The 24,870-nt window shown below is 35.3% G+C and overlaps 1 protein-coding gene across 5 annotated transcripts in view; it reads right to left on the bottom strand.

Moving 5' to 3' along the window:
- Positions 1–24,870, bottom strand: part of PUDP (pseudouridine 5'-phosphatase) — a 190,926-nt gene that overhangs the window by 101,927 nt on the left and 64,129 nt on the right. For all 5 annotated transcript variants that reach the window (XR_011968111.1, XM_072614457.1, XM_072614456.1 and 2 more), the window contains exon 2: positions 8,948–9,166. Coding sequence is in view for 4 of the 5 variants with exons in the window: in XM_072614457.1 (XP_072470558.1) it covers positions 8,948–9,166 (219 nt within the window). In the remaining variant the exon portion in view is untranslated. The remainder of the gene's footprint in view (positions 1–8,947; positions 9,167–24,870) is intronic.

Here is a 24,870-nt window from a genome sequence, read left to right as displayed (position 1 = left end):
TAAACATTCACCAACAATATTCTTAATGACTCTTTCTAGACTTTTCCTAGGAATTGAAATCACCTTACTGACCTATAGCTTTAAGATTCTGTTCTCCTGAAGATGGCGGAGTAGAAAGACGCACATACACATAGCTCCGAACCCACAGCCCATAGAACATCTGTAAAAAAAAAGAACTCCTGGCGAATTCTGGAGCAGCAGAGGCCACAGAACAGTGGAGTGGAGGAGATTTCTGTTCCAGAGAGCCCTGCAAACGTCTCACAAAGGGTCCATCGCGCTGTGGACACGGAGCCGAGCCCAGCCCTGCGTTGGCCACGGCAGCGAAAGGAGCAGATCCAAGCAGGCTTCAGGGACAGGATCTCCAGCAACCACACAAGTCCCTCCACCCACAGGTGACGGGGGTCGGTGAGAGGGTCTCTTTGACGGGTCGAGAGGGGAGTGGGGTGCCCCCATAACTCAGGCCCCCTCCGGGGGCAACAGCGGAGGCGGGAGCAGACCAGAGCTCCCCAAGCAGGCAGGAGCCCAGATCCATTGTTGAAGGTTTCTGCATAAACCCCCTGAGGGAACTGAGCCCCGTGAGGCAGCCCTGCCCCCACCTGAGCAGCTGAACTTTTATCTCACACTGACTAGCAGCCCCACCCCCGCCGAAGCCCTGAGGCTGGGAAACAGCATTTGAATCTCAGACCCCAAGCACTGGCTGGGAGTGGGTGTGGAGAGGACACTCAGAAGTCAAGTCACTGACTGGGAAAATGCCCAGAAAAGGGAAAAGAAATAAGACTACAGAAGGTTACTTTCTTGGTGAAAAGGTATTTCCTCCCTTCCTTTCTGATGAGGAAGAACAATGCTTACCATCAGGGAAAGACACAGCAGTCAAGGCTTCTGTATCCCAGCCCACCCAATGGGCTCAGGCCATGGAAGACCTCAAAAAGGATTTTGAAAATCAAGTTAGAGAGGTGGAGGAAAAACTGGGAAGAGAAATGAGAGAGATGAAAGGAAAGCATGCAAAGCAGGTCCACATCCTGCTAAAGGAGACCCAAAAAAATGCTGAAGAAAATAACACCTTGAAAAATAGGCTAACTCAACTGGCAAAAGAGGTTCAAAAAGCCAATGAGGAGAAGAATGCTTTCAAAAGCAGAATTAGCCAAATGGAAAAGGAGGTTCAAAAGCTCACTGAAGAAAATAGTTCTTCAAAAATTACAATGGAACAGATGGAGGCTAATGACTTTATGAGAAACCAAGAAATCACAAAACAAAACCAAAAGAATGAAAAAATGGAAGATAATGTGAAATATTTCATTGGAAAAACAACTGACCTGGAAAAGAGATGCAGGAGAGACAATTTAAAAATTATGAGACTACCTGAAAGCCTTGATCAAAAAAAGAGCCTAGACATCATCTTTCATGAAATTATCAAGGAAAACTGCCCTGAGATTCTAGAACCAGGGGGCAAAATAAATATAGAAAGAATCCACCAATCACCTCCTGAAAGAGACCCAAAAAGAGAAACTCCTAGGAACATTGTGGCCAAATTCCAGAGTTCCCAGGTCAAGGAGAAAATATTTCAAGTAGCTAGAAAGAAACAATTCAAGTATTGTGGAAATACAATCAGGATAACACAAGATCTAGCAGCTTCTACATTAAGGGATCAAAGGGCATGGAACAGGATATTCCAGAAGCCAAAGGAACTAGGACTAAAACCAAGAATCACCTACCCAGCAAAACTGAGTATAATTCTTCAGGGGAAAAATTGGTCTTTCAATGAAATAGAGGATTTTCAAGCATTCTCGATGAAAAGACCAGAGCTGAAAAGAAAATCTGACTTTCAAACACAAGAATGAAGAGAAGCATGAAAAGGTGAACAGCAAAGAGAAGTCATAAGGGACTTACTAAAGTTGAACTGTTTACATTCCTACATGGAAAGACAGTATTTGTAACTCTTGAAACTTCAGTATCTGGGTAGGTGGTGAGATTACACACACCCACACACACATAGAGAGACAGAGTGCACAGAGTGAATTGAAGAGGATGGAATCATGTCTTAAAAAAATGAAATCAAGCAGTGAGAGAGAAATATATTGGGAGGAGAAAGGGAGAAAATGGAATGGGGCAAATTATCTCTCATAAAAGAGGCAAGCAAAAGACTTTTTAGTGGAGGGATAAAGAGGGGAGGTGAGAGAAAAACATGAAGTTTACTCTCATCACATTCCACTAAAGGAAGGAATAAAATGCACACTCATTTTGGTATGAAAACCTATTTTACAATACAGGAAACTGGGGGATAAGGGGACAATAAGGGTGGAGGGGATGATGGAAGGGAGGGCATGGGGAGGACGGAGCAATTTGAGGTCGACACTCGTGGGGAGGGACAGGATCAAAAGAGAGAATAGATGTAATGGGGGACAGGATAGGATGGAGGGAAATATAGTTAGTCTTACACAACACGACTATTATGGAAGTCATTTGCAAAACTACACAGATTTGGCCTATATTGAATTGCCTGCCTTCCAAAGGGAAGGGGTGGGGAAGGAGGGAGGTAAAGAAGTTGGAACTCAAAGTTTTAGGAACAAATGTCGAGTACTGTTCTTGCCACTAGGAGATAAGAAATACAGGTAAAGGGGTACAGAAAGTTATTTGGCCCTACAGGACAAAAGAGAAGATGGAGATGAGGGCAGAGAGGGATGATAGAAGAGAGAGCAGATTGGTGATAGGGGCAATTAGAATGCTCGGTGTTTTGGGAGGGGAGGGGACAAAAGGGGAGAAAATTTGGAACCCAAAATTTTGTTAAAATGAATGTTAAAAGTTAAATTAAAAAATTAAATTAAAAAAAAAAGATTCTGTTCTCTTCCCTCTTCTGAAAATATGAAACATATCATCCATTAGCAGGAAGTGAAGGATTAGGGGTGCAAAATAAGATATACATATTTTTTTTATAAAGCCACTGAGGGAATTTGTTTTGACAATGCATATTTGTTACAAGAAATATGTTGCTTTTCCCCCTTGATTGACTGGGGGGCAGGAAAGAGAGAAAATATATTTCCCTAAAGAAAAATAGAGAAGGGGGAGTGCTATAGGTGTGAAATGTTGCATACCCTTTGAGATATCACTTGATTAGTTTTACTTAGTTGTTTTATTTTATTACAAGAGATCTTGAAATATGAGGAATAATCTTTAAAGGTCTATAATGTAAAAACAAAACACACCAATAAAAACTTTTCAAAAGAGATACTGTGAGCTGAAAAAATATATCAAAGCAAAGAAAAAGGGGGTGAGGGGGGCACTGTCATTCTCTAATCTTATAGAAGTTTTTCTGTTTTCCATTATTTTTCAAAGACCACTGACCTCAGCTTAGCAATCACAGTTCTTTCATGACCCAAGGAAGTAATTCATCCAGGCCAGATGTAATGGGGAGGAGCTCCTGAGAGGATGAACATCAAGGTGTTCAAAGTTGACCTCCCACCTTTTAACTTACTGCCTGTGTGACCCTACCTAGGAAAGTCACTTAACCTCTCAGAGTTCTGAGCAACTCTCTAAAACACTAAGTCGCAGAGCAAGTTGTTTCTCTGGCAAAGAGGTGACTCAGAAGAAGGAGTTGCTTATATCAATAAAATCACCAGTCCAAAATAAAAGACATACATATCAAGAGTTATTAAGAGTGTCTCAGAAACTTGAGAGTTTTCCACTTTTGTTTCTTAGGCTATTTCTTCTTTAGTTTTTAACTATAATTATATTTAATTCCTCTGATCCAAGAGTCACTGTTTAACTCAGATCATAAATCACTGATGGTAAATACAGAATATAGCCATAAACATATTAAGCTATTCAGGACTTTTCTGCTGAGGTTATTTCCCATTTTTCTGTGTACCAGATTACCAAAGTTACTGAGCAGGTCAGAATATGTTTATCAATACGTTTAACTTTAGATTTTGTCTACTTTCATCATTATCTACCTGGTAGTTATTAGGTACACAACCAAAGAAATTCTAATGTCCCAAGATCATTCTGACTTTTCTAGTATTTCTGTTACATATTCCTCTGCATTAACATGATTCCACAAATGAAGAGTTCATAATTCTGACCAAGTGATGATAACTGCTGAAAGTTATCTTGTTGACAAAGCATTTACAAAGATACAATATTCCCATAATGCTAAAATATGCTAAAGACAACAAACTATAAGAGTTGCAACTTAAGTATAAGGAACTTGGACAGTAAAGTCACAAAGTGGCCCAATATATAATTCAGAGCACTTCATAAAGGGAAATTAGCAACTCTCTTTTAATCTACTTCTCTTTTAATCTCCTTCCCTGATCCTCTTTCCCATTTACTTTAATTATAATGTCTCTGATCAAAGAGATGAAAAAGTACAGGAATTGAAGAGAAAAAAGAAACACGGTGAATTTCTCTTTTTAGGGCTGGAGAACAACTTAATGTCTTGTCTTTTATGATTCATGTACTATTAATGAATAGGCATCCTGAGGATAAACACATCGTTTTTATGAACAAAGCACCTCTTGGCTTCCAGATGGCTTACATCTGCTACACTGACTCTAACGTTAAGACCATATTATGGCTCTTCAAGGCTTCACTGCCCTCTTTTAATCAAAGAAAAGCTAACATCATTAATCAACATTCTCATAAAACAGCTGCATTTTTAGAAGATAACTATACTTTACAATTATAAAATGATTTGCCCTGAACTTCTTTAAAAAAAAATGAATACACACTACAAACAACAGGTTTGGATGAAATAACCTTCAAAATCAAGGTTTCATTTAGTTAGAAGTAGCGGAATGGTGGACATGGTGTCAAGAGATACCACACCTTTGATGTTTAATAACTGTATCAGCCAAGACAAGTCACTTTACTTCTATAAGTCACAATTAATCTATATGTGAAATAGGAATTCATGTGGTTAGTGTAGTGCATAGTATATAGAGTATAATACAGTATATGAAGCACTATTTTAGAGGGTTCTTGTGAAGAAAGCATTTGGGAAATCCTAAAGTGATATTTAGATGTAAGTTATTGTTAGAAAGAAGATTCAAAACTTTAAAAAGATGATTAAATTTGTATCCTATTGATGTATAAACATGTTGGTTATCAGTATATTTACCTATCAAGAATAATATTACTAGTTTCTCCATATTTATAAAATGTCTTAATTCTTAAAACCCATACCCTATTTGTGGCATATAACTTTTTTTATTAAACAGAACTTTCAGCATCACTCTGACATTTCTTACTTTCTTCTTGAAAGTCAACGCCTCTACGATGGTGCATTATTTTCCTTCCCCAAGTTCATTTTATTTTTCTTCTATTCATACGGTAGCTAACCTATTCTAGTTAGAGAATTTCACAATTTCTGTATTATTAACTTACAAATTCCCTACAGAATTAATGCTTCCCACTGTCCTGTCAGCCTCCCTACCATGACAGGAATAGATAAGAATATGGCTTGTGAAATCAGTCTCATTGCTTTAGAAATATTTCATAAAGAAAAAAACAATCTAAAGATATTTAATTCAGAAAAAAAACCAAATGTCACATATTTAGTTTACTGTTATCACTGATTAATATTACTCCAAGCTCTTAGGTTAGTAAAGTTACATTAAGTAATACCTAACTTCGGGCTGGCTGTTGTAAGTAAATGATTTTGTAAACCTTACAAGTTCAATAGTTATTACTATAATTAATAAGTACATGAAACAAAAATCTTCTTTATACTGACATAACAGTATGTATGCCTCCAAGTGTATGTTTTTTAAAGAATAATAGATTGCCCACTTCTATAAAACTTGCCTTTTTGCTACTTTATCACCTGGGAAAGTAAAAAAGCAATGGGGGTGGAGGGAGAAGAGATGGATGAAATTCTTAAATCCCCACAGACTGGAGTACCAGGGGCAGGTCATCTGGAATGAATTCAAGGATTCAAGCATTCTTGAGGTCAAGGTGGTAAAGATTTATTATGCTTTTCAGCAAGCAAGAGTTCTTTGGGAACCTGTGATCTGAATGGGGTACAGGTAAAGTTTATATAGTATATTCTACAGTAAAACATGTGCCAAGTGTGATGACCAGGTGATTCAGGGCAGGATTAGGGAGTGGTTAAGGAGTGGTTAATTCTTAAAGGAACGTGTACTTTTATACTATCTACTGTGCAGGCATTTTACCCACAATTCATAAGGAAATAGACCAAGGGTAGGGGGGCTACCTGGAGGTGTGGTTTTAGTCCTGAAAAGCTACTAAGTCAACTAATGGTCAAGACTGACTAAAGAATACTGGGCTGCTCTAGTCAATGTCCAGGTATGTCTAAGTCTAGGATGCATATGATTGGTCAATGGGTAGTAAAGGTCATTATGACTTGGTACACAGCCAATTCAGTCAGTACATAGCTAGTGCAAACTAATGGATTCTATAGGTGCAGCTGGTTATTTAGCAGGAAGGGAGATAACAGTTTTTTCTGGGCAGCTGTGTCCTTGTGCTGGGGAGAAACTGCCAGGGACAGTGTTTTGAGGCTGAGGAGAAATGTGATTTTTAGAGAGAAATGTGATTTTAGAATTGGGGTCCAAGCACATGCATCCAAACACCCCATCATTTCCTCAACCCTTCTCTTTTCTGCCCTTTCTGCTTGCAATGCTTACTTTAGTCTCTTGGCTTCCCTGATTTCCTTCAAGATTCAATTCAAATTCTGTCTTCTAAAAGAGGCCCTTCTACAGGTAAAGCGGTACAGAAAGTTATCTGGCCCTACAGGACAAAAGAGAAGATGGAGACAAGGGCAGAGAGGGATGATAGAAGAGAGAGCAGATTGGTGATAGGGGCAATTAGAATGCTCGGTGTTTTGGGGGGGGGGGACAAAAGGGGAGAAAATTTGGGAGGGGACAACAGGGGAGAAAATTTGGAACCCAAAATTATGTGAAAATAAATGTTAAAAGTTAAATAAAGAAAGAAAGAAAAAGAAAAATTTAAAAATAAATAAAAGAGGCCCTTCCCAGTTTCCCTAGGTGCTAATGCCTTCCCCTCTGGATTGACTTCTATCTATTCTGTATATATCTTATACATACCAAAGTATTTATTTACATTCTGTCTCCCTTATTAGAATGTAAGCTCCTTGAAGGCAGTGACTGTTTTTACCTTTCTATCCCTGGCATATACAAAGTGTTCAATTGTAGACTGAATGAAAAACAAATGAAGCAAACATTTTCTTTTAAAGAAAAACACTCCCCCCCAATTTCTAACACTAGGTAAAAGTTTTTCATTTTTTAATCGGTCTTTAAAACCAAGACAAGTAGGTCATAAAAATTAATTACTTGTGTTTTTCCCATTGTCCTGATATTTTCTATAAACTGACTTCCCTATATCATAACATCATAAGATTTAGAAATGGAATGAACTTCAGAGATTTTCTACATGAATTCTCAAAATGTGGGACACAACACTAAACACCAAGTTAGTTTCTTAAATGATAATACAACCATTGTTTTCAGTGGTACTATGTGCAGAACTAATTTCTGATTTCTGGAAACAATCATATAAATGTTTGGTGGCAAGTATACACTAACTATATATCCTACAAATATATGATTCATATAAAAGTAGTTTAAAATCTAAATTGCTCACAAGGATTTTTTTCTCCTAACAGTAGCTTTAAAGATTGAGTTTCTGCCCCATCACCTAGGAAGAATCTGAAAATAGTTCTCCATTTTAAAGCACTTTTAGTCCCATATAATCTGGAATACTTCTGACCTTCCCCCTTCTAGCAAGAAACAGTAGCAATCCAGTTTTGATCGATCTCTAGTTAACAAGTCCCATGAGAACTAAGTAATCTTTCCTTTTCAAAAGAAAACTGAATACTAGTAAGAAAAAGGAAAGGAGTATACAAACAAGAAAATAAACATACCTTTTAAAACTTACAAAAAGCTCATTTGAATAACTTTAACAACTTTCTTAAATGAATTCTGCACTTCCAGAATTCTACCTACTACTTTAGATATGAAATAAGCAAGACTTTCTTTACTGACTTACGCTTAGAAACAACTCTCTTTGGAAAGGAAACGGGACTGAGAGTCAGGAGATCTGGGTCCTAGTCCCTGCTCTACAACTGATGAACTGTAAAGTGTAAACTTTGGAGAAGTCACTTAACTTCTCTGGGTTTCAATTTCCTTAACTATAAAATAGTACCCAAAAATAGGGAAAGTATAAGCAATGGAACTAAATTGTGTCAATGTTCTTTCAGGTCTAAAGGCAAGTCACGTTATTATTTCTCTGATGGCATGGTCTTCTTCAGTAATAACACACACACACATACCATCTAATTATATAATTATATAATATTTACTTAATATATAATATATATTACATATATAATATTATATATATATATAGTATTTACTTAACAACAGACATTCACAAAAATAATTGCTATTATTTTAAAACAATACTGGATCTGGAGTAAGGGCATCTTGTTTCAAATTCTTCCTCTGCCACTTCCCCCTGTATGATTTTGGGCAAGACACTTAAATGTTTCAGTTTTCAGGTTCCTTATGTGAAAATGGGGAATGAGGAATATCTGGGCTATGAAATGTCCCTTCCAGCTTCAAATCCATGATTCTATGATTCTAAAAGTAGATTTCAATTTAAAAAAACACTTATTAAGTGCTGCACTATGAGAAAACATCAAAGGTTAGCTGTCCAGTATGAAAGATTTGCCAGTCTTTAAACATTCAAAAAGAGTAGCTCCTAGAAAGGTTAATGTGAAAACTTCCTCAAGCCACACTCTAACAAAGAAAGGCTTTACTTATTTATTTTGGTGGAGGAAAATATGGAGAACATTCAGGCAAAGGAAAATAATTACCAAATGGTAGTATATATCCCGCTTTTTGAAGAATACTTTTGTAGATTAAGGCAGAATTGTTAACATTTTTTACATGAATTTATTTATATGATAAAATACCTGGCATAAGTGCAGCTGTTGGAAATATTTGTTTTTGCTTCTTTTTGCTTTCTGTCAACAGTTCCTCTTTGGTTAATGGAAGATCCAAGACTTCTACAATAATTTGTGCTGCATCCAATGCTTTTTTACCCATAACCATGGCTTTCACATCCCACGTATATTTCTTTCCAAAGCAGTCACAGATTTCCTGGAATATCACTGAATAGAGTCGTTCAGTATCTAGTAGGAAAAAATAGATTGTATTTAGTAGGAATATTTTTTAAATTTCTAGAGAGAAGAAAAGGACAGTAAAAAGATTACTGAACTGGGAATTTGGTGACCTGGGTTTTTCTAGTCCCAATTCTTATATTGATTTAGTTGAATGATTTGGGAAAAGTAACCATTGTGGGTGGGAGTGAAGTCATGTATAAAATGAGAGGGTTTGATTAGATAGTTTCTAAGGTCCTTTCCAGCTCTAACATTCTATAATTCTATAGTCTTAAGGAATCAGCATGAAGTAAGACTCCACAAGTCAGAACCCAGTCATCTTTCATTTAGGCACAGATGAATGAGTAGATAATTAATTTTTTCCAAACTTATTTTGGCTTCTCTTAGTTTTCAAAGAATACTATATAAACATGATATTTATAAGGAAATGTAATTTCAAAGTTACAAATATGTGAACAATTTAGACAAAAGAAAGTGAAGATTGTCTTTAGGTTGAAAAAATGTCTTTGAAAGCATCAGAGAGAAGTTCATCACAATGAATTATGCACTGGTATTTTGTCATCAAGTTTTGGGATAATTCCACCCATAATTCACTTCAGAATCTGCCAACAGCTTCACTCATTTAAGTACCTCACTGTGGCTCCTGTGAAATGTTTAATTTTAAAAACTATATCCTGAACTATGCCCAAAGGGCTATAAAAATGTGCATACTCTTTGGCCCAGCAATACCGCTTCTAGGGTTGTACCCCAAAGAGATCATAATAATGGGAAAAGGACCCACATGAACAAAAATATTTTTAACAGCTCTTTCTATGGTGGCCAAGAACTGGAAACTGAGGGAATGCCCATCAGGTAGAGAATGGCTGATGAAACTCTTTTTGGAAATGGGCTTTAAAAAGTGACAATTTTTAAAAAGCTAATGAACAGACTAGCAGAAGGAGAAGAAATGGAGAATCTACTTAAATAACTGGCTAAAAAAAGGGTCCAGAAATATATAACCAGAAAAAAACAAGAGAGCAACTAATGAATAAAATCCTAAATGAAAAGAAGTAACAAATGAGAAGAGGGAATCAAGGGCGAGGGAAGAAAGCCTATGAGAACAGGACCAACTGAAATGCACACACACACACACACACACACACACACACACGTATGCAGAACGTAGTACTGTGTTTACAATAGAATAGGGGAAAGAATCTTGATGAAAAAAAAAGTTAGAGATGGAGGAAAATATAAACCTAACTCATAACTTCAAATGTAAATGGATTAAACAATCCAATAAAACAAAAAAGTGACAGAATGAATGTGAAAGTAAAACCCTACAATCTGTTGCTTATGAAAAAACACATTCAAAAATACCCAAAAGACATGCACAAAGCAAAACTGAGGGGACAGGAAAAAAAATTTACTGTGCATCAAGTGAATTGAAAAAAAGCAGGAGTTACCAACCATGCTAATCCAACAAAGCAAAACCATTCAAAAAATGAAAAGGGATAAAAAAAGAAACAATATTGTGCTGAAAGGAATCAAAGACAACAAACCAATATTAATAAACAATTTATATATTCCAAATTCATATGGGAAACATTATCTGAACTTCAAGAAGACACAGATAGTAGCATAACTGTGAGAGGAAATGTCAATTTCCTTCCATCAGTTCTGGATAAGTCTAACGAAGATAAACAAAAGCAAAAACATGGAACTGAACAAATTTCTGGAGAAATTAGAGTTAAAAGACATAGATTTTCTTTTTTTAGATATATTTTTGTTTTATTAAATATTTCCCAATTAAACGTAAAAAAACCCATTCATTTTCTAAAATTTTGAATTCCAAATTCTCTCCCTCCATCCTACAAACCCCCTCCCCATTTGAGAAGGCAAATAATTTGATAGTAATTATATAAGTGAAGTCATATGCCATTTTCTAAATGGGACAGCAAAATAATACACATATTTCTCTGTGCTACATGGATTAAGATAAAGTGTATACTATGAAACAGATATAATAAGCAAATGTAAAAAGGAAGAAACAGTTAACAAATCTTTTAAAAACTATAATGCAATTAAGATAAAAATTGGAGGTGTCCACAAACAAAAGACACACATCCAATGGAAAATTAACAATGAAATCTAAAATAATGAATGAGTAAAAGAATGAATCATAGGAACAATATATTTTTAAAAATCATGAAAAAAACAGCAAAATTTCTAGGATGCAGATAAAGCAGACCTCAGGAAGAAAATCTTATGTTAACAAAACAGACAATCAATGACCTGAAAAATGATCTGAAAAGCATTTTAAAAATTAGAATGTCAACAAATAAACGTTAAGCACAAAAGAGGAGACATTAAAAATTAGGGGGGAAATAGAGAAACTGGGGGAAAAAACCTACAGAAATAATTAAATTTAGCTTAAAAGCTAGTTCTTTTCAAAAACTAATAAAACTGAGTAATAAAATAAATATATAAATAATAAATATTTATTATATATATAAATATATATAATATTTATTTATATATAAATATATATAATAAATATAATATATAAATATATAATAAATACAATATATTAATATATAAATATATAAATTTATAAATATATATATAAATAAATATAAATAAAAATAATAAAATAAAATAATAACTAATAAAAGCCTATAGCAGATCTGATTAAAAAGAAAAAAATTAAATTAACAAATAGCAAAGGATAGTTTAATTATAGTAAAACCAACAGAAATAAAGAGAATAATCAGAACATAGAATCTATAATTATATGCTAACAAAACTGAGAATAGAAAAGAAATACAGGAACAATTTCAAAAATATAAAATACAGATTATCGGAAGACCACACAAAGATCTTAAATAACCTGATCTCAGAAAAGGTGGAGAAAAATTCACAATAGAATTCTATCAAACTTTAAAAGAACAATTAGTACCCATCCTTCACAAATTATTGTCAAAAAAACTAACAAAGAAAGAACCCTACCAGAATCCTTTGGTTAGACAAATATTTTACTGATAATTAAAATGGAAAAAAAAAAAACTGTAGTGACTCAAAAATTTTAAACAAAATCCTATCAAACAGGCCAAAGTGATTTAACTTAAGAAATCATTCATTATAATCAAAAAGGTTGAACACTAGGGATGCAAGATGGTTTCAACATTAAAAAGAAAGGATCAACAGTCATATTAAAAACCAAAATATTCAAACCACACGATCAACTCAACAGATGCAGAAAAAGCCTTAGACGAAGAACAACACTCTTTAATGCTAAAACCTCTACAAAGAGTACAAAAGTATAAAAAAGCATCTATCTGAAACAAAAAGTATCATCTGCAATGGGGATACACTAGAAAAACTCTGCACAATGTAGAGCCCTCAGGCCTCACAGCATGCCAAAGCATTTCCTCTACATTCAAAGATGTTTTCCTCTACATTTTTCTCAGCCCATTCAAAATCCTTTGGCGAGCAAGCAGATAGCAGTCCAACGGTAAGAGCCTTTTCAATAAATACAAGAGTAAAGAAAGAATGTCCTCTTCCTATTATTGTTTGATATGGTTCTGGTAATGTTAGTAATAGTAATAAGACAAAAGAAAGTAATTAAGAAAATAAAAAAAAAATAGGTAATGAGGAAATAAAACTATTCCTGTTCACTGATGATATGATGTTTTATTTGAAAAACCCCAGGAAATCTGATCCAGCACTACCACCACCAGGTCTATATTCCAAAGGATCAAAAAAAAGGGGAAAAGGACCTACATGTACACAAATATTTGTAGCACTTCTTTTTGTGGTGGGAAAGAATTGGAAATTTAGGGGATACCAATCATTTGGGGAATGACCGAACAAGTTGTGGTATATGATTGCAATAGTGTTATTTTACTATGAGAAATAATAAGCAGGATAGTTTTAGAAAAATCTGGAAAAACTTACATGAAATGATGCAAAATGAAATGAGCAGAACCAGGAGAACACTGTACAGAATGAGCAAAAGCAGTAATAGCAACATTGTATAATCATCAAATACAAAAGACTTAGCTCTTTTCAGCAATACAATGATCCAAGTCAATTTCAAAGGGCTCATGATGGAAAATGCTATCCACATCGAGAGAAAGCACCTCATGGAGTCTACATGTTGATTGAAGCATACTATTTTCACTTCATTTTTTTCATGTCTTTTTTTAAAAATTTGGTCTGTTTCTTCTTTCACAACACAAATAATACAGAAGCATGTTTTATATGATTACACTATATCTAACCAATGTTAATGTCAAATTGCTTACCATTTTAGAGAAGGTAGAGGGAGGGAAGAAAGGGAGAAAAAAATTCAAACTCAAAATTAAAAAATAAATTAACATTAAAAATTGACTTTAGATAATTAAAAAAACAAAATGCTATTTAACATTAAAAAAAATAAAAATCCCATGGAATCAGCAAAGATACTAATTAAGACAATTTACACTCTCAGCAATGTTGCAGGCTTCAAGATAAATTCTCAAAATTCAACAGTATCTCTATATAATAATAATAATCATAACATAAGAAGCAACAATAGAAGGGAAATCCCATTCCAAGTAACTACAAAATGCATAAATACTTGGGGATCAGCCTCCCAAAATACACAAAAGATTTGTATTGATTCAATTACAAGGCATTATTTAAAGAAATAAAGAACAACCTAAGTAGCTGGAGGAATATTCCATGCTCAAGGCTAGGCCATGCAATACAATAAATAAGACATTATTGCCAAAATTAATTCAACAATGATGATGATGACCACTACCATTCATAGAGTGCTTACCAAGTTCCCTAGCTGATCCTCACAACAACCCTTGCAGGTGGATGCTCTTACTATCCCCATTTTACAGATGAGGAAACTAAAGCAAACAAAGATTAAGTGACTTTTCTAGGGTCACATAGCTAGTAAGTATCTGAGGCTGGACCTGAACTCAAGTCTTCCTGAGTTCTATGTACTATATCACCTTAGAATTTACACTTTAAATGATATATCAATAAAATTATCAAGGAGATACTTAATAGACCTTGATAAAATAATAATGAAATTCATTTGGAAAAACAAAAGATACAGAATACCAAGGGAGTTGAAAAGAAGAACAAAGAAGAACAGCACCTCCAGACCTCAAATTATATTATAAAACAGTAGTCATCAAAGCCACCTGGTGGTATTGGTTAAACTGATCAAAAGTAGAAAATAGATGAAAACTCCATATATGATTTCTTTTAAAAACTGCTGAGAAAACTAGGAAGCAGCATGGCAAAAATTAAGCTTAGACCAACATATCATACCACACTCCACAATACATTCTGAATACATATGTAAAATTAATATTAAAGATAACAGTATAAAAAATTAGAAGAAAAATCACATACCTCTCACAACTATGATTAATAGATGTTTTCTTCAACACACAAGTGATAGCGACAATTATAAAAGATAAAATAAATAACTTTGATTATCTAAAACTGAAAAGCTTCTTTATAGACAATTTTAATGCATTAAAGAAGGGAAGTGGTTGAATAGGGGAAAAAAATCTGTATCAAATTTCTCTGATAAGGGTTTGATATCCAAGACACACACACACGCATGCACACGCCCATATGTATACATACCATATATATGCACATACACATATGATTGATATTTATTTCACAATAGATTAATGATCAGTGGATATGAACAGTTCTCAAAAGAACTGCAAAGTACTCACAACTGTATTAAAAAATGCTCTAAGTCAATAATAAGAAAAATCCAAAAACAAAAACTCTCAAGTTTTACCTCATACCCTACAAATAACCAAACAAAATGACAAAAAAAAAATGCAGCAGTTAATATTGGTGGAGTTGTAGAAAGACAAAAATATCAATACATTGTTGGTGGAGCTGTGAAATGGTATGACCATTTTGAAAAGCAACTTGGAATTATGGACATAAAGTGAATAAAATGTCCATACCCTTTAAACCAGAAATTCCATTATTGGGTTTATATCCCAAGGAAGAAAATAAGAAAAAAAAAGACCCCCATATACTTAAAATATTTATAGCAGCACTTTTTGAGATACCTAAAAACTGGAAACAAAGCAGAGGCCCATTAATTGGGGAATGGCTAAACAAATAGTGTTGCATGAATATAATGGAATATTACTATGATACAAGAAATGATGAGTGTGACTAAATAAATAGAAGCATGGAAAGATCTATATAAAATGATGCAAGACTAACAGAAACCAAGAAAACAATATGCATAGTAAACGCAACAATGTAAATGCAAAGAACACACTAAAAAGCAAAAGTACTAAAATCAAGCGGGATTTGAATGAAGAGATATAAGAAAACATCCCAAACCTGTCCTTTCATAGAGGTGGAGGTATACAGGAATTATCTAACTGCACATCTTCAGACTTTTTCAATGTACTGATCAGTAGTGACAGCTTTTTTTTCCCCCTCCAAAAAAATATTACTGTCACATGAGTAACCCTCTGGAAGAAGGACAGTGAGGAATATATGGGATAATATGGCAATAAAAGAAATACAAATTACCAAAAGAAACATGAAAATTAGAAACAAAAAAGTTATCAGTAACTATAACCATTTTATAGTTTTAAAAAATTAAGGCTACTGTGCTAGATTTACTCTAGCCCATTTATAAGTCAACTACAATAACTAGATCTTGGACGTGAAAGATTATAAAACATAAAGGACAACACATTTGGAATCAGAATTGGGCTCTGCTTTGGTTAAGTTTCTTAACTTCTGTGAAACTCAGTTTTCTCATCTAAAATGGTAGGATTGGACCCGATGTTCTCTAAGCAACTTTAGAACCTTAAAGTTTATGAAGAAATTCCATGAATAAGCTGGAGTCTGTATATATTCTATGAATGCTTATCCCCAAACCAATCTTTAAAAGTCTGAACCATATCTGTATTTTTATTCATTTATTATTTTAAATCACACAAAATTAATGTCCTAAGGACACAGTATTTTGTGTTGCAGTATTTTCAGTTCAATGGAGAATCAAATACTTTCAAGATAAAATCAGCTTGTAGTACATTTGACAAGTTATTAAAGGTAGCATGCTTTTGGTAGCCTGAAAATGAAGCAATATTTTAATATGGGGGTGCCAAGCACCAAATTTCAAACTACTTTAACAATAAATAATCATCCAGTAAGTCTACCTCTCTCATAAAGACTTTCTAACCTCTCATCTAAGAGCAAATAAGCACAAACCAATCAATTTTTCCTTTGAGTTGTCACATTTCATCAGTAAAAAAAATCAAGTGTTATAAGACAAAAAAAGTTGATACAGTGAAGAGAGAACTGGGTTTGGAGTTCCAGGACTGCATTTGGGATTTCAGGTGTAATTAAACCCTGGGTGATCTTAGGAAAAGCTTTAACCAAGCAAGCAAGCATTTATCAAGCTCTTCCTATGTCTCAGGTACAAAGACAAAAGTGGAAAGCTACTTACTCTCAAAGGATATACTTTCTCTCAGGGGGATAGCAATTATATACATAGGTACATAGAAAATGAATATAAGGTAAACTGGCAGGGAGAGGCCCTAACAGACTGGGGTTCAGGAAAGACTACATGTAGAAGAGGGCCCTTGATCTGAGTCTTGAAGAAAACTAGGGGTTCCAAAAGGTAAAACTTCTTTGGACATAGATTTTTCACCTATAAAATGAATGGATTGGACTATATGAAAAAGTCCTTCTACTTCCAAATTCTATGATCCTAAGACACAAAACATATGTAAATAATTTCGAGTTTAAATTATGTTTCTAAAGCATGATTATCTTTGTCATGCATTTTCAAAGAAAAAATATTAAAAACTGCTCATGGAGCATTGCTTTAAAACAACAACTCTCTAGTAGTTCTATCTATGTTGTGTAGCCCAAGGGAGATAAAATTATGTTTTGTATTTGTCATCATTAGTGGTAGGGCCTGGTATGTGCAGCTTTGTCTGTCTGGCTTAACTGACTGAAACTAGCTTTACTCAGAGCTTTACTCTTCCATTTCTAATTGCTGTACATAATTTTTGTAAAAAAAAAAAAAAAGTGTTGGCTACACTATAGTCAACATGCATCATTTGAAGTTCAACTCAAGAATCATTAAAGCAGGGCCTGTCATGTCCAAGACATATGTGCTAGGCATCAGGGACACAAAAACCAAACCAAAACAAAACAAACAAGAAACTAGCTACTGCCTCAAAGGATAAATTAATTCTGCTTGAGGGAAATTGCACTTCTATTTCTCCACCGAATTTACCTGTCATGGCCAAGACACACGTGCTAGGTACCAGGGACACAAAAACCAAACCAAACCAAACCAATTCTAAGAGAGGAAATTCTCTACCAAGGAAGGAAGAATCGAATTTACCACACTACATGTGACAGGCCCTGCTTTAATGATTCTTGGGCTGGACTTGAGAAATTATTTACTTCAAGTTCCTCCTGCAACTAATGAAATTTATGCCTTTAGAGGTGAAGTATCTTGTTCAAGGTTACAAAGCAGGTGACAAAGCCAAGACTAGAACACAGGTCTTTCAACTCCCAGTCCATGCTGATAGTAGGATTTGCATAGAAAATATAAAATGAAGAGAGATTTGTTCATTTCATTTTAAAAAGATTTCTCCTTCTTTAGTTGAGAAGAGGTGCCACATGTGAATAAGCTCTCTTTAATTCAGTTTTCTGCTTATCAATCTCTGCATCACATCACAAAGAATAAGCAAGAAAATTCAGAGAAAGCTTTTCTATGAACTGTAGATGATCTATTGAAGTGATATATGTCAAAGACCTCCCATAACCATAAGGTGTTATTCAAATGTAAAGTATTATGATGATAAATACTTTTCATTGCTTATTGTTTCCTGGATACAAACTAGAAGGCAATTATATCATAAAGGATTCCTATGCATACATTCAAAGCATGGTACACTGTTTCTTCAAAACAGTCAATAATCTTTTGCACCTATTCCTCTGTGAACACTTCAGAAGTACATAAACATACTGAAATTGCTTTTTATTATGCCAGTAAGCCTATGAAGTTGGATGTTAAAAAAAAATTCCCATAAGTCTAGAAGCAAAGGATTTTAGCTGGGTCCTTTGTATTCTACTTAAAGTAAATAAAACCCTAAGCCACATTAATCAGGGCAATTAAATAAGTGATTTTCTTATAACACCTGTAATAAAAACTTGATTAATAAGAACTGAAAAAAAATGAGGTGTTCTGGCCAACTGAATTTTCTGCATTACCAACTGTTAACCAGCAAAACACTACAAATAGTTGAAAATGCTTCAAGAACTTATTATTATCCTTTTCTGCCTTAGCAGTATAAATGCATAATTGTTTTCTTTTTCCTAAGGACACATGACTTTCAAATCACCAAATCCAAAGGTCTGAAATTTCAATCTACCCAGTAAACATTTAAATGCCTATTGTGCGTAATATACCGTGCTTGATATTTCTTTAGGTATCTGACTTTGCTGATAGTTTCCTCCTTGAAGAAATTCACTCTTTCCTGTTGACCATAAAATGATTTGGGCCTGGGTTTCCTATTATGATTCTGAATGCTTTCTCTCAAGTTTCCTAAATTCAGGCATTCCTCCTTACTGCCATCATCCTACCATGTTTCTCTATTCTCTCTAACCCATTCCCTTTGGTGATTTCACCTGGTTCCCTGGCATCACTTATCATTCTACTCTCTATTTCTAGCCTCTTCCCCAAGATTTGTCTCAAATTCCAAATGGTTGCAAGATGTTTGTCTCTGAACATCTGATTGACAGCAAACATTATAAACAAAAGCAAATTCATCATATTCTCAGAAAATCTGCTGTTCTTCCCACTTACTTCATCTTCATTAATTGTGACACCCTTCTACAGTTACGTGGGCTCAAATATTTAATTTCATCTTTGATGTTTTCCTCTTCCTTACACTCCGGTTACTAAGTCCTGTTATTGTGGATGGCATAGACTAGGCACTCTTAACCTGGGAACTGTGGAGAGATTTCAGAGGGTCCATAAATTTGAATGGGAGAAATATTCTGATAATACAGCATAACTGATTTTATTTGGAATCCTATGTATTGAATTTGGAATCCCATGCACTGAAAAACATTAATCTGAGAAGGGGTCTATATGTTTAAACAGGCTGTCAGAGAGGGTCATAAGACAAAAATGATTAAGAACCCTTAGTACAGAAAGATTGAGCTAAATGTATAGAGAGCTGAGGACATATTTGCAAGGAGCAGTTTTCTTCACCCTTAAAATAACTTGATATTTTGTTTTATTGTCATTTGCCTCTTTTTGACAGGCTTGGAATTTGGTGGTTGGAAAAGGCCTTAGAAATCATCCAATTCAATCCTCCTGCTTTACAGATTAAGAATCTGAGACACATAGAGCACTTCTCCAAGATCATACATCTAATATATTGCAAAACTGAAGAACATGAGTTGGCTAACTTTTAGTCCAACGCTGTTTCTACTATACCACACTTACCTCTAAAGTTCAATGCAGGGAAAAAGAAATGTTAATCATGATTTCTGGTAAACTGGTTTCTAGTGATTCAAGAAGGTAATTTGGGAGGGAAGAATAGTAACAACTGGGAGAAGTAGGAAAGGACCTGAGCTAAGTCTCTAAAGACTTATGGTCAGACCTATGCTTCAGGAACATCCCTTTGGTAGCTTTGTGGAAGATTTCTGTTCTGGAATGAGCTGAACTACTCAATCCTTATAATTCCTTTCAGTTCTAGGCTTCAATGATTCTGTATCAAATGTCTTTGTATTTCTTTTCTTAGCGAATTATAACAATGTAAAAAGTCTTCATGTTCTGTGTATTTTTCTTATATTTGTAATGGATTAAAAATCATGATTACTCTAGTTGGAAGGAACTTTAGAGGTAATCTAGCTTGATCCCTTTATTTTTTAGATTAGAAAGTTGAGAACCAAAGCAAAGATTTTAGGTCACTTGGTCACTATCATACAGATACTAAGAGGCAGACTGAGGATTCCAGTTTGGGTCTCTATTCTACTACACCACTAGAGCTATTTTATAATTATATATAAACATATATTGTTCTATGCAATGCATAATTACATGAATTATATAATTATAAAGTGATTTTATAATTCCAATGAAAACCATTTAGCTACTGACAATATTAAAGCCAATGTAGCTTCGATTCAGAATCTTCAAGGATCAGATACAGTGACCAATACATAGACTAAGTGATAAAATACCTCTTTTACTGATAAAAATCAGATCTAAAATTGTGATCTTGTAAGGAGGTTCTATAGCAAAACTTTATGGTTACTGAAAGAAATTACTGATACCAAAAAACACACCTAATTTCCTTTAGACAGCTTGCAATGTATATTCATAACCTCAACCTCAAAGAAATATCTTCAATAAAAATCATTTAATGTTGTGTTTCCCAAATGGTTGGTTTGGATCTTTGATGTAATGTTTAACAGGAACAAAAGTTTTGTAAGAAAATTTCAATTCTAACAGTCTTTTCCCCTAAAATACTAAATTATATAGATACCAAAATGCTCACTGTACAATTTTTCCTACAAAAATAAGCTAACTTCACTTTGTTCAAAAGTTCCCCATCCTCTTTCTATTCTGGGACATTTCATACCCACTGTGTTTGTTTTCTGTTAATGTATTTCAAGGTATTCTATGGTTAAAATGGTTTGGAAATCTAACCTAATCGCTAGCTTTGCCTAAGATAAATCAGTTTCATTAAGAATGGTATATACTGGCTGTATGATCCTGGGCAAGTCACTTAAATTTGTAGTGATCTAGGTAACTAGAAGACTAAATTGATAAAAAGCTACTGCTGACTTGCACCGGTAGATAGTCTGCTTACTTGGGACTTTCCTATAGCACTTAAATCACAGAAGAGGTATCTATCACTTCATTAGAAATACAGGGGGAAAATACTGGTTATTATGCACAAAAAAGTCAAAATATATTTAAAATACAGTGAATCTTCAACTTTCATAACAGTAATGTTCCTAGAAAACAACTTCAAAGTAAAAAATTGAGAATGTTTATATGTTACACCAACGGGAAATAGGGATTTAGGTTTCTGCAACCACCAAAAACTATAACCTTTCACTAGAGACTGCTGAAAATGTGTTTTTCTGCATGCAATTCTTTGTAAGAAAGCACTAATTCTAGTAATACATACTTTCTCTAACACAGTAAATATGAAATAACCCAAAAATGCAAGAGAGAGGAGAGGCAACAACTAGAGGGACTGGGAGCGGGAGGAGCAAAGGCTAGGGTAGCAGCAATCACAGCAAACCCTGAGGTAACAAAGGGAAAGGGACACCTGTCTTCTCTAATCTCCTTTCTAGCTCTGTGGTTGAATTGTTCTCGATTAAAAGCACATTCCTGCAGCAGCAGAGGCAACAGGGGAGGCAGGACACTCACCACCAATATGCCCAATTGCCAACATGAATGTGAAAATAAGGTTACTAGTGGAATCACAAGAATGCTTGAAGTTAAACCCATGAATGCTGAAGATTGACTCTAACTCATCTGTTACCAAACAATACGAAACAGTAGGAGAAATAGAAACACATACACACTACATTGTTGCAATTAGTATCTTAAAATCTTGTTCTCTAATTTATGTTTTATGTATATCATCAGCATGTTCAGACATTTCAACAGAGTCAAGTGTTTTCAATCTCCAGTTCAAATTCATCCCATGCTTATATTATAGTGATGCTTCTTGAATATAAAAATCAAAAATTGGTTTGGCGTAACAAATGATACATGATCCAAACTTGATACATACAGATCAAGTAACAAGGGGGATATATACATCTCATCACTTGGTTTGCTATCAAGTACAAAAATGAGTTCAAGTAGACCTGATGAGTTTAGGTCCCTCTAAAATGAAAACTTGTTACAAAGTAAGTTGTGTTGTGTTCAAGAAAATATCAATAATGTACATTAAAAATACTAAATTTAAAGAAAAAAAAAGCAAAGAAATAGTGGTGCCAAACACCAAATACATCGACACACAATAAATTAGAGCTTGTTATTATCATCTGTATCATTAATTAATAATTAATCTGCATTGTCATCTTGCATAGTCAAAAGCTGACATCTCTGCTTGTGCACTTGCTGTATGCATGAATGTGGCATCTTTTTCTTTTTTTTTTATTTTTTTTTTATTTATTTTTTTTATTAAATTTATTTATTTAACTTTTAACATTCATTTTCACAAAATTTTGGGTTACAAATTTTCTCCCCTTTTATCCCCTCCCCCCCCAAACACCAAGCATTCTAATTGCCCCTATGACCAATCTGCTCTCTCTTCTATCATCCCTCTCTGCCCTTGTCTCCATCTTCTCTTTTGTCCTGTAGGGGCAGATAGCTTTCTATACCCCTTTACCTGTTTTTCTTATTTCCTAGTGGCAAGAACATTACTCGACAGTTGATCCTAACACTTTGAGTTCCAACTTCTCTTCCTCCCTCCCTCCCCACCCCTTCCCTTTGGAAGGCAAGCAATTCAATATAGGCCATATCTGTGTAGTTTTGCAAATGACTTCCATAATAGTTGTGTTGTATCGGACTAACTATATTTCCCTCCATCCTATCCTGTCCCCCATTACTTCTATTCTCTTTTGATCCTATCCCTCCCCATGAGTGTCGACCTCGGATTGCACTCTCCTCCTCATGCCCTCCCTTCTATCATCCCCCCCACCCTGCTTGTCCCCTTATCCCCCACTTTCCTGTATTGTGAGATAGGTTTTCCTACCAAAATGAGTGTGCACTTTATTCTTTTCTTTAGTGGAATGTGATGAGAGTAGACTTCATGTTTTTCTCTCACCTCCCCTCTTTATCCCTCCACTAATGAGTCTTTTGATTGCCTCTTTTATGAGAGATAATTTGCCCCATTCAGTTTCTCCCTTTCTCTTCCCAATATTTTTCTCTCTCACTGCTTGATTTCATTTTGTTTTAAAGATATGATCCCAACCTATTCAATTCACTCTGTGCACTCTGTCTCTATGTATGTGAGCGTGTGTGCATGTGTAATCCCACCCAGTACCCAGATACTGAAATGTTTCAAGAGTTACAAATATTGTCTTTCCATGTAGGAATGTAAACAGTTCAGCTTTAGTAAGTCCCTTATGACTTCACTTTGCTGTTCACCTTTTCATGGTTCTCTTCATTCTTGTGTTTGAAAGTCAAATTTTCTTTTCAGCTCTGGTCTTTTCATCAAGAATACTTGAAAATCCTCTATTTCATTGAAAGACCATTTTTTCCCCTGAAGTATTATAGTCAGTTTTGCTGGGTAGGTGATTCTTGGTTTTAGTCCTAGTTCCTTTGACTTCTGGAATATACTGTTCCATGCCCTTCGATCCCTTAATGTAGAGGCTGCTAGATCTTGTGTTATCCTGATTGTATTTCCACAATACTTGAATTGTTTCTTTCTAGCTGCCTGCAGTATTTTCTCCTTGTCCTGGGAACTCTGGAATTTGGCCACAATGTTCCTAGGAGTTTCTCTTTTTGGATCTCTTTCATGCGGTGTTCTGTGGATTCCTTGAATATTTATTTTGCCCTCTGGTTCTAGAATCTCAGGGCAGTTTTCCTTGATAATTTCATGAAAGATGATGTCTAGGCTCTTCTTTTGATCATGGCTTTCAGGTAGTCCCATAATTTTTAAATTGTCTCTCCTGGATCTATTTTCCAGGTCTGTTGTTTTTCCAATGAGATATTTCACATTATCTTCCATTTTTCCATTCCTCTGGCTTTGTTCTGTGATTTCTTGGTTTTGCATAACGTCATTAGCCTCCATCTGTGCCATTCTAATTTTGAAAGAACTATTTTCTTCAGTGAGCTTTTGAATCTCCTTTTCCATTTGGCTAATTCTGCTTTTGAAAGCATTCTTCTCCTCATTGGCTTTTTGAACCTCTTTTGCCAATTGAGTTAGGCTAGTTTTCAAGGTGTTAATTTCTTCAACATTTTTTTGGGTCTCCCTTAGCAGGGAGCTGATCTGCTGTTCATGCTTTGACTTCATGTCTCTCATTTCTCTTCCCAGCTTTTCCTCCACCTCTCTAACTTGATTTTCAAAATTCTTTTTGAGCTCTTCCATGGCCTGAGCCCATTGGGTGGGCTGGGACACAGAAGCCTTGATTTCTGTGTCTTTGCCTGATGGTAAGCATTGTTCTTCCTCATCAGAAAGGAAGGGAGGAAATGCCTGTTCGCCAAGAAAGTAACCTTCTATAGTCTTATTTCTTTTCCCTTTTCTGGGCATTTTCCCAGCCAGTGACTTGACCTCTGAATATTTTCCTCACACCCACCTCACCTCCTGATCCTCCCAGCCCGTGTTTGTGGTCTGAGATTCAAATGCTGCTTCCAGCCTCAGGGCTTTTGGCGGGGGCAGGGCTGCTATTCAGTATGAGATTATGATCTGGTGCTGAGATCGGGGCGGGGCCACCTCTCAGGCTCAGTTCCCTCAGGGGGTTTATGCGCAGACCTTCCGCAATGGATTCAAGCTCCCGCCCGCTTGGGGAGCCCCTGTCTGCAGCCGCCTCTCAGCTTCTACCTCCCGGGGGGGGGCCTGAATTATGGGGGCACCCCACTCCCCTCTCGACCCGCCAAAGAGACTCTCTCACCCACCCCTGTCACCTGTGGGTGGAGGGACTTGTGCGGCCGCTGGAGATCCAGTCCCTGAAGC

Source organism: Notamacropus eugenii, chromosome 5 (assembly GCF_028372415.1).
Source record: "Notamacropus eugenii isolate mMacEug1 chromosome 5, mMacEug1.pri_v2, whole genome shotgun sequence".
Lineage (NCBI taxonomy): Eukaryota > Metazoa > Chordata > Mammalia > Diprotodontia > Macropodidae > Notamacropus > Notamacropus eugenii.
This window is presented reverse-complemented; position numbering and strand designations above follow the sequence as displayed.